Source organism: Pteropus alecto, unplaced genomic scaffold (assembly GCF_000325575.1).
Source record: "Pteropus alecto unplaced genomic scaffold, ASM32557v1 scaffold138, whole genome shotgun sequence".
Classification (NCBI taxonomy): Eukaryota; Metazoa; Chordata; class Mammalia; order Chiroptera; family Pteropodidae; genus Pteropus; species Pteropus alecto.
This window is the reverse complement of record NW_006441525.1, coordinates 351,315-365,591: the sequence shown is the minus strand read 5'-3', so window position 1 is coordinate 365,591 and position 14,277 is coordinate 351,315. Positions and strand designations below refer to the sequence as shown.

The following is a 14,277-nucleotide window of genomic DNA, read 5'->3' as shown; positions in this document are numbered from 1 at the left end:
AAAGTTGAAAATCACATGATATCACTTATATGTGGGATATAAATCTAAAAGCAACAAATGAGCAGGACAAACAGAGACTCATGGACATGGACAATGAACTAATGATTACCAGAGGGTAGGGAGTGGGGGAGGCGGGGGAAAGTAGACGGGATAAAGGGGGTCAAATATATGGTAGCTGAAGGAAACTGGACTTTGGGTGGCAATCACACAATAGAATATGTAGATGTCAAATTATAAGGTACATTTGAAAATTATATAATTATATTTACCAATGTTTCCCCAATAAACTTAATAAAAAAAATAATAAAAAAATAAAATGAGAGAACTGTCCTAGTCCCTAGCCTCAGCCTTCACTCTGGTAGGTTTTCTGCAGGGGACTCCGAAGAAAGCCTTACTTTGCCAACCACTCAGCGGCAGCCTGGTTGTCCACAGCCTGGTGCTTACTGAGAGCATCGGTGGGCTCCTCCCGCTTCAGCCTGGCATAAGGGTGCTTTGGACAGTGGCGGTTTGCATGGGTGAATCTGCTAAGGCAGCCTTCAAAACACAGAGGGAAACATTCATCAGAATCTGGACATCCAGCAGACATGGAAAACGGTCAGTTCCGCTAGTAACCGAGAAAAGTAAATTAAGACGAGAAATTTAGACGATAATATGCTTCCTTCACTTTAATAGTTAAAAAGTTTAAAACTAAAGTAAACGCCTAATCTAAAGGCTATATTTACTTTATAGACTTTTCTACTGCCTACCACTAGATATAGTATATTTAAATGCCCTGTCAGATTTTCAGCCAAAAAATATACTTTATTCAAAACTCAATCTTTTCCCAGAAATTGAATATGGATCAAAATCAGCAAGGAAGAAAGCTTATGATGTTTTATAAAACCCTGATCAAAAATCTCTCCTCTTAAAAAATTTAAGCAATAGATATTTTAACTGTTAACTCACAACTAGTTATTCCATAAACTTATCTCCTAATACCATACCATTTTCTGAACAAACAAAAGGTTTCTCTCCGGTGTGAAGACGCTGATGTGTTTTGAGCTGTCCACTCTGAACAAAGGCTTTTCCACAGTCTGGATAATCACACAGGTAGGGTCTCTCACCTAAGCAGAAAGATGTTATATATTATTTGATACAATGAAGTGAGAAGAAGGGGCAGGGGAAGAGAATCAAACTTTAGATAGATCATGACCCCAAACAACAATAAAACATGTCACAGCCTCTACAGAGCTATAAGTGGAAATGCTAACAGTACTTCCATATCGAGCAGCTGTCGACTTGGACACACAATATTTTCTTTAGGCCTTGGGCTTTTAGGTATCCATGTTCAAATCCCTGAAGCTATCATCTTCAGCTTATCCCATATTTTTTCTCCCCATAATCCAAATCACTAGCTCTTGCTGATTCTTTAAAATATCTTCCACTACTACTTCCTATTGCAACTTCCCCTGGTCAGACTAGCAGCCTTTCCCACCTAAAACAAATCCTAGCTGGCCTCTAGTCAATCCGTCTGCACATTACTTCCAAAGTAGCTGGCATAGAACTCTTGTTTTTGTCATACCAACTACCCCCTAAATCACTACCACACCCTACTATACTCCTTGGATAAATGAAAATTATCTGCTGACTTCTAAATGGCCCCTAAGATCTGTACTGTAGCTACTGGGTTAGGGGAGCAGCGTTAATCTTTACTTCACTCCTGAGATTCATTTTAGCCAGAAGGCAGTTCCACCTCTTGTTCTACTGCTTGAAAATCCTATCTTCTCTGCCCGTTCAAATCTCAGTCCTGTAGGCTCTCAGTGAAACTCCTCTACCTCCAAATAATTGAGCTCTATATCCTCTTACTTAGTATCCTATGTTGTTCATGTATCATGGGACTCCTCCCCTTAATACAAAAATGCATTGTACTCCATTTCAATTCCTATACTCAACACCATGCTAGGCTCAAGAAGTGCCCAAAAATATTGATCATAATTAAACTTATTTCTTGAAAAAATATTCTTTGATTAACAATTAAATACTGGTTCTTCCAATATGACTCAAAGAACAGTAACTAGTCCTCCCTAAAGTTCTCTCATTATTTAGAAATGTACTAAATGGTTATAATAGTTGGATATACATTAATATAACACAAAAGATAGGGGAGTCATTTAATATAGTAAAAGAAAAGCTTTTAACAAAGCAGATACTATTAAAACTAAACTATACCATGGAGACATTGGGCTCATTTCCCTGGCATACAGCATAGTAGGCTGAGGCCTGCAAATATCAGGTGACGCACAATGGGTTAGTGGTAGATCAAGACTGGGACTCAGGGATCTTTTTATTATGCCACATGGTCTTGAAGCTTATCTACACTAGCAACATGTACTCTATGGCCTGCTCATCTCAATTTAGAATAGGAACATTTAAAGAGCTCAAGAGCTACATGTGCTACTATAATGGCTAGCATAGCTCTAGACTTCAGGTTATGAGAGGTTGTAGGCAGTGGTATTTGGGTTTTGCTGCCTCAGTTTCCTCATCTGTAACTTATTAGAATCATAGGCTCCTTCTGAGGCCATCTCTGTGAAAGGAACAAGGATTCTCTCTATATTACTATTTTTCACTCTCTATATGGTATTTAAAATGCAAGTACAATTTCTCTACACAAATAAAGATGTATGATAGTCTTGACCTACTATACATTTAATTCTGAAAATTTATACTTCAGCTTAGATCTAATGGCTAGGTCAAACACTCTCAGGGCACACTGAGGACTCTGGAAATTCTATTTAAAAACTCAACAATTACTACTTTAGTATTTGACCTACAAATCAGTTTAAACCATTATACAGACAACTTATGGGTATATCAAGTAAAAAACAAGTAGAATAGAACTAAAGCCACAACATTCCTGTGCTAACTAGATTAATCACCATGATAACTAAGTCACATGGTACCATTGTTCAAAAAACCATCCCTCTCCACCAAAAAATAAACTGACTACACAGTGCCTATTTGGAAAAACTTTACAATAAGAAAATATAAGGCAACTAAAACAATTTATAAACCAAAACATCAAATCAGATTTCAAGTATTATTTTTGGCATTCTCTATAATTTGCTAAACTTACCTGTATGAGTCCTTTTGTGAGCCTGGAGAGACTTCTCCCTTGGAAACACCCTATTACAGATGTTACAACGGATTCTGCTGGACGAATGCTCTCCTTCATTTATTAAATCCCGGACAGTATCTGCTCTGGGTCTACCACGTCGAATTCCATCCTGTTAACAATTTGTGTAAACATTAATCTAATTTCTTGGCCTCCACACATTAAAGCAAAATGTGATAATTTTTAAAAAATCTTTGACATCACCAAAAATTATAATAGAGTAGGTCCTTCTAAGAACCCACACCTCCACAGATCACTGAAAAAATCAAGCTGTCAGAATCAACTTGGTCACAACTCCAGAAAATTTCCAGCAACTCAGCAAACAGTGAATCGAGAAAAAGGCAACCTAAAACAGTAGGAAAGTTTGTGTTTCTTTTTTTTACTTGCTCTTGCCCCTCCCACTCCTCCACAGTAGTCTTGAAAACAGCAGCTTTCATTCTCCATGACAGAACCTAGTCCCAGGTTTCAGAGAGAGCAGAGCAGACCTTATAATGAAAAACTGTCTATTTCGACCTGTCTGGGGGCTTCCTGAAGGGCTGAGGCAAGGTGCTTCTCTTTGTTTCGCTTAACTTAGAACTCCCAGGGTGGAAAAGCCCCTACACAGAGGGCTCTGCTCAAAACCCTTATAAGGCAAATGACAACTTGCTGCCACCTGAGGTGAAAATTCAATTGAAGCAAGCAAATATGCCAAAAGCCTGAGAGGAAAAGCTGGGGAGAGAGCTTCTTTGGGAAATTAGGGCATTGAAAAGTGCCCATGAATCCTAAAGATAGGAATTTAGAAAGCCAGACACGAGCCCAAAGCAGGAAGTATACTCAGAAAAGACCCAAAGACCCTATGCTTTCACCTCTGACTGATCTTAGGCTCAGCACATGCAGGAAGTGAAGGCTAAGGCAGAGGTGTAAACAGTCTGGCAGAGCACAGTCTGGTAGAAGGAGACCTATAGCACAGAGCTATTCTGTAAAAATTAGAAGTTTTCTCCCCCTTTTTTTTTGGCAGGGGGAGCTCCAGGTATTCAAGGTGCTATCTCTCAAAATGTGAGCCCACCACAAGCTAAAGAAACAGACTTTAGAAAACAAACACAATAAAGAATAGTTTACAAAAATAGTCTAGAAAAGTCACCAAACTAGAACCCATAGCATGCAACAAAAAACAAACTCTGAGAAAAGAATCTGATTTCCAGAGTTTCCACATTATAATATTCAAAACATTCAGATTTCAACAAAATATTACAAAACATGCAAAGAAACAAAAGTATGATCCATACAAAGGAAAAATTAATAGAAATAGACTATGAGGAAGCAGACACTGGAGTTACTAGACAGACTTTAAATAAACTGTCTTAAATATGCCAAAAGGGGTAATGGAAACCACGGACAAAGAAGAAAAGGAAACCAAGAGAACACTTTCAACAAATAAAGAATATCAATAAACAAATTATTTTTTAAAAAGTAGAAATTCTGGAGCTAAAAAGTACAATAACAAATGAAAATTTCATTAGAGTTTTAATGGAAGATTTGAAGTGGCAGGAAAAAAGCATCAACAAATCTGAAGATAAGTCAACTGAAATTATCCAGTCTGAGGAACAGAAAAAGAAAAAAATGAACAGAGCCTAAGACAACTGTAGAACATCAAGTGTTTTAGTCCGTTCAGGCTGCTGTAACAAAGCACCACAGACTCGGTAAGTTATAAACAACAGAAATTTATTTCTCACAGTTCTGGAGGCTGGAAAATCCAAGATCTAGGTGCCACCATGACCAGATAAGAGCCCTCCTTCCTGGTTCACAGCTAGTGCCTTCACACTATGTCCCCACGTGGTAGAAGGAGAAAGGATCTCTCTAGAATCTCTTTGATAAAGGCACTAATCCAACTCATGAGGGCTCCCATGACCTAAGCACCTTCTAACACCATCTTTGGAGTTCAGAGTCTCAACACACAAATTTTGGGAGGGGACACAAACATTCAGACCATAGCACCAAGTATACCAACATACACACAATTGGAAACCCAGAAGGCAAAAAAGATGCAGAAAGAATATTTGAAGAAATAATGGCTGCAAACCTCCCCAATTTGAGAAAACACACATCTAAACAGCCAAGAAGCTCAATGAACCTCAAGAATAAATACAAAGAGATACACACTGAGACAGTTATCAAACTATCAAAAGACAGAATCTCGAAAGCAGCAAGAAGCAGTTCATCACTCACAAGGAATCCACAAATAAGATTAACAGCTGATTTCCTAAGAGAAACTGTAGAAAGCCATAGGAGACATGTTTAAAGTGCAGAAAGGAAAAACAGAAGTCAACCGATAATCTTATATTCGACAAAATTATCCTTCAGAAATGAAGAAATTAAGCATTTCCACACAAATAAAAGCTAAAAGAGTTCTTTGCTAGGAGACCTGCCCTTCAAGAAAACAAAAGGGAGCTCTTCAGGCAGAAATCAAAGGAAACTACACAATAATTCAAAGCCATACAAAGAAATAAAGAACACCAGTAAAGGTACTTACGTAAGCCAGAATTATTGTATTTTGGCTTGTAATTCCTCTTTCCTATATAATTTAAAAGACATAGGCCAAATGTATAAAAAAAAAATATAAATCTATATTAATGGGAACACAATATAAGAAAATGTAATTTGTGACATAACAAAAACTGGGGACAGAAAGAGCTATATAGGAAGAGTTTTTGTATATTATTGAAACTAAGGTTTATTAATTCAAAATAGATTGTCTTACGTTTAAGAAGTTAATTGAAATTCCCAGGGTAATCAATAAAAAAAAAAAAAAAAGAGGAAACAAGAAAGGGATGAAAATGCTACACTACAAAATAATCAGTTAACACACAAAAGGTAGTAATAGAGGAATTGAGAAATAAAATAGGTATATGACATATAGAAAACGAATAAAATGGCTGAAGTAAATTTTTCTTTATAAGTAATTGCTTTAAATGTAAATATCAAATGCTCCAGTTAAAGGCAGAGATTGGCAGAATGGATTTAAAAAAAACATGATCTCACTCTATGCTATCTTTAAGAGACTCATTTTAGATTCAAAAACACAAATAGGTTAAAAGTGACAGGATGGAAAAAGAGATAACAATTACAAACACAGGCATACCTAACAACAGAGCCCCCAAACTACATGAAGCAAAAGTGGCAGAACTGAAAGAGACAGTTCAAAATTGCTATAGACTTTCACTTTCAATTAATAGATAGAACTAGATAGAAGGTTGACAAAGATATGGAAGACCTGAACAACACTATAAATCAACTAAATCTAATAGACAGATACAGAACATTCCACACAAAAACAGTAAAAATATACATTTTTCTCAAGTGCACATGGAACATTGCCCAAGATAAAGCATACATTAAGCCACAAAGCAAATATCAATAAATTTTAAAAGACTAAAATCATCCAAAGTATCTTCTCTGACACATATGGAATGAAATTATAAATCAATAACAGAAGGAAAACTAGAAAATTCACAAATATGGGTCAAAACGCCAATAGGTCAAATAAGAAATTACAAGAGACATTAGAAAATACTTTGACATGGATAAAAACAAAAACACAACATATCAAAATTTGTGGGACATGGTTCTTAGATTGGAAGGCTTAATAAAAGGCAGCAATGCTATCCAAAGTGATCTGCAGATTCAGTGCAATCTCTATTAAAATTCCAAAGGCCTTTTATGCAAAAATGGAAAAAAGCAATCCTCCACTCATATGGAATTGCAAGAGGCTCCAAATAGCCAAAATAATGTTTAAAAGGAACAAAGTAGGAGGACTCATACTTCCCTATTACACAGCTTACTACAAAGCAACAGCAATCAAGACAGTGTGATTCTGGCATAAAGAAAGACATATAGACCAATGAAACAGAACTGAGTCAAGAAATAAACCTATATCTATGGCCAACTGATTTTTAACAAGGGTGCCAAGTTTTCAACAAGGGTGCCAAGAACACTCAATGGGAACGAATAGTCTCTCCAACAAGTGGTTCTAAGGTAACTGAATTTCTGCATGTAAAAGAAGGAAGTTAGACTCCTATCTCACACAATATAATAAAAAAAAATTAACCCAAAATGCATCACACACCAAAATGTCAGAGCTAAAACTATAGAACTCTTAAAAGAAAACAGAGATAATTCTTCTTGACCTTGTATTTGGCAATGGATTCTCAGATATGGCACCAAAAGCATAAACAATAAAACAACAAATAATGGGAGATATCTGCAAACCATATATGTGATAAGGTTCTAGTATCCAGGATATATAAAGAACTTTTACAATTCAACACCAAAAAGATAATCCAATTAAAATATGAGTAAAGGACTTGAATAGACATTTCTCCTTACTAGTTATACAAATGGCCAGCAAGCCCATGAAAAGATGCTCAACATCATTAGTCATGAGGGAAATACAAATCAAAACCATAATGAGGCCAATTACACCTCAATAAATCTTGAAGGAAAAAAATATTTAAAAAAACCACAATGAAATACTACTTCAAACCAAGTTATATTTTTAAGAACAGTAAGATAAGTAGAAAATAAAAGTGCTTTTAGGTAATGAAAGATAAGTAGAAAATAAAAGTGCTTTTAGGTAATGATGTGGAAAAACTGGAACCTCATATGTTGCTGGTGGGAAAGTAAAGTGGTTTAATTATTGTGGAAGTTTAACAATGTGGTACAATGTACATATACATAGCCAATGGAATGCTGAGTCATAGAAATGATACATGCTACAAAGTAGATGAACCTCAAAAATGCTAAGTGAAATAAGCCAGACATAAAAGGTCACATATTGCCTCAGAGAGGGCACCAAGAAAAAAAAAAAAAGGCCACATATTATATGATTCCACGTAATGAAATATCCAGAACAGGTAAGTCCATAGAGACAGAAAACAGATTGGTGTCTTCCAGAGACTAACTGTAGAGAGGGGAATAGGGAGTGACTATTAATGGATACAGGGCTTTCTTTTAGGGTGATGAAAATGTTTTGGAACTTGAAATATGTGATGGTTGCATAACACTGTGAATTATTAAATGTCACTGAATTACACTTTAAAATGGTTAATTTTATGTTATGTGAATTTCAGCTCAATTTTAAAAAACTAAGGAAATCCGAATATACTATGGACTTCAGTTAATAATCATATACCAATTCAGTTCATTAATTGAAGCTAATGTACCATACAAATGTAAAATGTCAGAAATAGGGTAACTGGATACATAGTTTAATGAGAACTCCCTGTACTATCTTAACATTTCTATACATCTAAAACTAATCTAAAATAAATACTTATTTGAAAAAAATATTTATTATTTCTCAGGTAAGTTAAATTTTTACATACGAATTACATGAAAAAAAAATCATAAAAGAATCATGTACAACTACATCCAAAAATGAAGATGCCTTTACTGCTTTTAATATAAAAACCTAAAGCCTTCCAAAAGCTTAAAAACATCAGCCTGAAAACTTGATAAACTATAGCAAAATTACCTTCAATCAATTTTCACTTTGAAATAAAAGATCAATCTTAAAATGGATGAGTTACCTTATAGGATAAATCATGTTTAAAATTTTCTTATATATTAAAATCTATTTCCATAATAGTCAAGAGGTGGAAGCAATCTAAATGTAGATCGACAAATGAATGCATAAAGAAAATGTGGTATGTACAATACAATGGAATATTCAGCCTTAAAAAAGAAGAAAATCTTGCCATATGTTACAACATGGATGAACCTTAAGGACATTATACTAAGTGAAATAAGCCAGTCACAAAAAGAAAAATACTATTTGATTCCACTTATATGAAGTATTTAAAGTAGTCAAACTCTTAGAAACAGAAAGTAGAATGGTGGTTGCCAAGGGGTGTGGGGAGGGAGAAAGGAGAGTTTAGTGGGTATTTTGTTTCAAGTTTGCAAGATGTAAAAGTTTCTAGAGATCTATTGCACAACAATGTGTATATAGCTAACAATGAAAAATGGTTAAGATGGTAAATTTTATGTTGTGTTTTTGGCCACAATTGAAAAATAAAAAGGAATGTATAAAGGCACTGTGGCAGATTATTGTAAAAATATTCTCTGCCCTTCTCTCACTGTGGGCCCCAATTGAGGCCAATTTAGCCATATGACTTGCTTTGGCAAAAAAAAAAAAAAATATATATGAGTAGAAATTACATATGTGACTTCAGAGCAAAAGCTCTGAAAGGCCATCACATGGTTCTACCATTTCTCTTTTCTCTGTGCCTTGAGACCTACATGTCCCAGTCAGGGGATGTTCCTTCTGGGTTCCAGATGAACAGGACGAAGAACGTATCTGCAATCAACCCTCACAGGACATACATTAGCCATGTTTAGGCTGAGATTGAAACTTCAAGGTTGCGTTCTGTAGTTTGCTTTAGGCTAAGCCTAGTGACTCAGGCATATTGTTAATAAACATTTATTGATGGGATAAAGATCTCACTAATTCTTTGTTGACACTGAGGCTGCCAAAAGATGTACATAATTGATGTCTTTTCCCAACCTTATAGAAGTTTCCATTATATCCCACTATATTTCCTTTAAGAAGTTTCAACTTATAATGAAGCTAGGAATAACAGGACCTTGACTTACTTAAGTCCGAATTAGCAAGTCAACTTGGCAATTAATGCTGGTTATCAAATACTTTCACCTTCACTTTCTTTAGTCCTTGGCTGCGACCCTCGCTAGATACATTTATACAGACTTTTCAGATAAAACTGTTTACCCAGCATCAACAAAGAGGGATCTAACCAATTAGAGAATCCACTGCCATCATTTACTGAGCCACAATAATTGTATGGATTGTTGCTGGTTACAGTCATATCATGAATAATTGTTTTAAATATTGTTTTAAAAATGCTAAACAAATAAAAACAGCATCTATGATGCATAAAAATGGCTAGTGATTCTGTTAAGAAATAGAACATGAAATCAGGGTAAAAACCATAATGATACAACAGCTCTGCTGTGAAAGAATCCTTTTCCTAATATTTTTTTAAATACATAAAAACATTTTCTTGACTATTACAACATGAGATAACTGATTAGTTAATTAGTATCAAAATTTCAAAATTACCCATTATTATTTTCTATGTTTCTGGTAAAAAAAAGAAATAAACAAGTATGTTTAATAGGAAGGGAGATATATAAAAAAACGTTAACCATTTGGCTGCCTCCCAGCAACTCTAAAAGCTCTTGTTTCAGCTACAAACTACACATTTATATTTTTCCAGATGAGAAATGAAGAGCTAAAAACTGCAACATCCTAGCCATATACAAGTAAGGCTTCACAAACTGCATTCTTTGAACTAAGAAAACTTGGCAAGGCAAATGATCATCTAATGCCCTAAAAATCAATATATTAAGAGCATCTTTTAACCATACATATAAAAATAAGCAGTGCTACTTTAAAAAGACTATTTTCATTTTGCCCTTACCAATAAGAAAATGTTTCCAGGTACATTTTTACAATAGAGTGCTAATTCATCAGCAGTCAAGTATACCTGTAGCCTAAAAGAGAAGTCTTGTTGAGACTGCTTGATTTGCAAGAATAAGTTAACAAGAAATTCTAAGACATCCCATTGCTATTATGTAGTAACTGCTACAAAATAAGCTAATAGAAAGATAAATGATTAAACTGCCAAAAATGTTTGCATACTTTAGTAAATTAATTTTTAAAATAGAATCTCAATACCTCCAGAAGGTAGATTAGTGATTTTTAAAGTCTTTTCTAAAATATATCGTGATGAGTGTTTTGGGTTCTCAATGTCAATAACTAACTTTAAAATTGTTTAATAAAATTTGAGTTATTTCTCAAGCCATTTAGTATAATGTATACATTTACCTAGGCTTTAGAAAAAGTTATATACAAACTTGGTATCCATGTGATGATTAAAAAAAACTAAAAGTCCTTGACACATTTTTACAATAAGTAAAATTGAAATAAAGTGCTCAAACGCAACCTAGAAGAAAAATAGGTTGCAGAGGGAGGGGTGTGTACCTTGACAAGAGAATGAGAAAATGTAATTTATCATTTTTCTCTTTTCAAAGTTAGATTTAGATCCAAATTTCCTATGGCTCCCATATTTGCATCCTAACTCTACCCGCCATCTTGACCTATCTGCAAAACTTTCCAAGTCTTAATTTTTATTTATCTATTATGTTGTATGTACCCTGATAAAGTATCTCAATTGAGATAAATAGGTATAGTGTGTACATCATAAGGCTACTTGTACTAACTTAATATTAAAATATAATAAATCTCTAAAGTTAATTTACACATCATAAACAGGAGTAATACCATGTAGGGATTAAGAGCAAGGGCTCTGGAAGTTTCTAATCAGTTCTGCCATTTATCATATGATGTTAACTACACTTAATCTTGGGACTCTTCTCTGATGACTCCTTCTTTGTCAAGTAAACAAGGTAAAATAAGGAATTTTTTCAACACAGCACGGCGATTTGCTGTGCCAGGCAGTAAATGGTAGCTACTATGTTAACATGTAATGTTTAATATGGTGGTTAATTACTATGTACTAATCAGCTATTTGTAAGGCTGTGTGCAGTCTAGATGGTTGAAGTGTGCAGGTGATAGGAAGGGGAAGTAGGATAGGCAGCTGGCAGGTCCTGAAGGGTGAATGGTTATCTGAGGCTGAGCAGAGAAGCCAAACCACACAGCAGGTCCCACAGTGGAGAAGTAACCTCGTTAATGAAGTCTGAGTGGAGGGCACAAAGGCTCAAAGTGGGCAGGCTTGGAATATCCTATGGCAAAGGGAAATTAGACTTGCTCCCTTCCCTCTCAAAATTCTACAACCTAGAAGATAATGCTACATGTAATTATACCTCAAGAGTTTTAAGCAATCTTGCGATGAGGGACCAAAATAAAAGTAGATGATGTATATTCTCCCCACAGACAGGGGAGGCAGTGTTGGACAGGAACAAAACGAGAGCAAGCAGAAGCTGACGTCTGGTGTGCAGGACTCAGCTGTTAACACCTCCATTGGAAGCAGCAGAGACAAATAACCAATGAACACAAATGTTCTCAAACCCACAGTTGTCATTGCCTCTCACCTGCACACTGAGAAGTGGGTAGAGGGGTGCATGTTACTGGCACCAGCCTGTTTGCAAACTTGTCTCCCATCTTTCCCAAAGGTCAACATGATTCACCCATGATGCATGTGGAGATAAAGAACCACTGACACTTTCCCAAAGCAAAACAAAGGGGACTGGGACTCCCTACTTTTAGTCTAGAGTGTACTGATCACAAATCAAACGTCCTTAAAGTTCCAGACTCTCCCCAATCCACCCTTCCCCACAAGATGGGGAAGCTAAATGAGTGAAATTTTTGGAGCTGTATTTGGGTTGTTCCATTGATAAAAGGACAAGTTAGAATCAATTCATCTAAGAATTTATCAAACAGTAACAATACAAAAGACTGTGAGGAGGAAAAAAAATTAAATATAAAACAGCCTTTTCACTTTTACATGTTCTTCATAACTTCTGGTATATTTTACCTCTGAAAAGAGGTGGGCAAAGTAGAAATAAAATTCAAACTTATGCATTGTGTGAGCAACTTCCATAAAGGTTTGTGTGAAGATAGTCTGTTTTAAGCCAAAAAGAACATACCTGCAGATTTCATTATCTACAACATTAATCTTGGACAATCCGAAATTAGATTCAGTTATAATAAATGAAAAGTTTTCTACAAGTATTTGTGCATGTATGCCTTTATGTTGTTCAACTATATTACTTAATGTTTTTTCTTTTTTTAAAAAGGACTAAGCATGTAAATCTGTTAACACAGAAAAATATCTAGGATAACCATCCATCTTACTAATTAAGGGCTACCTAGAGATAACCAACAGTAATTGGTCCCTTCACAAACTCATTCAGCACTATTATGAGTATTTCTATTGCTTGTTCTTTCAAATTTTTACCGAAGTAGAGATTGAGTCCAAGTGTGTCAAAGCACATAGTTTTACAACTTTATAGTTCTTTAATAACAATGCCATCAGTAACAAAGTGTATCAATTATCTCAGGGCTTAAACAATATGGAGTTTCAATATTTTTGCTACTGCATGTAAAATGATCAAACTTGTTTCAATTTATAAATACAGTATTTGCAAATACAGATGCACTTAGCCACTAGGTGACTACCTTGTTTTATCTTTGGCAAAGTGCTTATCTTATATAGCCACTTAACAAATAGCACCTTAATAGTAACCTTATATAGCACCATCCATTCATTACACATCTATTTAGTATTTATTTAGTATTTATAGTGTGTAATGTATTAAAGTCAAATAGTGAGCACCTTTATTTAGTATTTATAGTGTGTAATGTATTAAAGTCATATAGTCTACCGGAGAGAAATGACCTGGCCCCTCCCGGAGTTTAGTCTATAGAGGTAAGTATATGCCGGCAGAGAGGTACCCAGAACACATGCTTCAGGCCTAGTAGCCATGGAAACTCGATTATAGTCCCAGCTTTTTCACTACCTAACTATGTGCCGTTGGGGAGGTCCTTTCACCAATTCCTTTAAGCTTCAGTTGCCTGATCCAAAAAATGTAGGTTCGAATCAGGCAGTCACAACCATGTCAGCCCTAAACAGTCTGAGAGTGTAAGCAATTCGAGGTTGGCGACAACAGCGTCTCATTCTGCTGTGCTGTTCATCACCTAGAAAAGTAGTACTCTGGATGAAATGAAAGGCAGCAAGGGCCCAACTTGCGCTGCGGGAGATTCCCCGCCGTCCCTTCTCACTCTTCAGCTAATTCTTCAGGGCATCTTTAACGGGACGAAGGCCGGGGTATCTGCGGTGGTGGAGAACAAACTGTGCAGCTCTCTCCCTTCCTGCAGCCAGAGCAGCTCAAGGAGATGGCCCCTTCCTCCCTCTCGGGCCAGAGAAGACTCAGCGGTCTGTCCAGGGGTTTGCAGGGAGAATTGACCCGCCTCCTTCGTGACCGCAGACTGAGCTCCGGTCCACTGCACCTGCTGGCTGGTCGCCTCGGGTCGGCCCGGCCTCCCCCGGCGGGCGTCACGTGGACGCCTGCCCACCTCCCCCTGCGGGGCCCGGTTTTTGGCGCGCGGCAGT

The 14,277-nt window shown here is 36.1% G+C and overlaps 1 protein-coding gene across 1 annotated transcript in view; it reads right to left on the bottom strand.

Moving 5' to 3' along the window:
• ZNF367 (zinc finger protein 367) overlaps positions 1-14,277 on the bottom strand; it is a 23,794-nt gene that overhangs the window by 8,268 nt on the left and 1,249 nt on the right. Inside the window, exons 2-4 of the mRNA XM_006918819.3 lie at positions 3,113-3,263; positions 984-1,103; positions 396-534 (exon numbers count right to left, since the gene is read on the bottom strand). Coding sequence (XP_006918881.2) covers positions 396-534; positions 984-1,103; positions 3,113-3,263 — 410 coding nt within the window. The remainder of the gene's footprint in view (positions 1-395; positions 535-983; positions 1,104-3,112; positions 3,264-14,277) is intronic.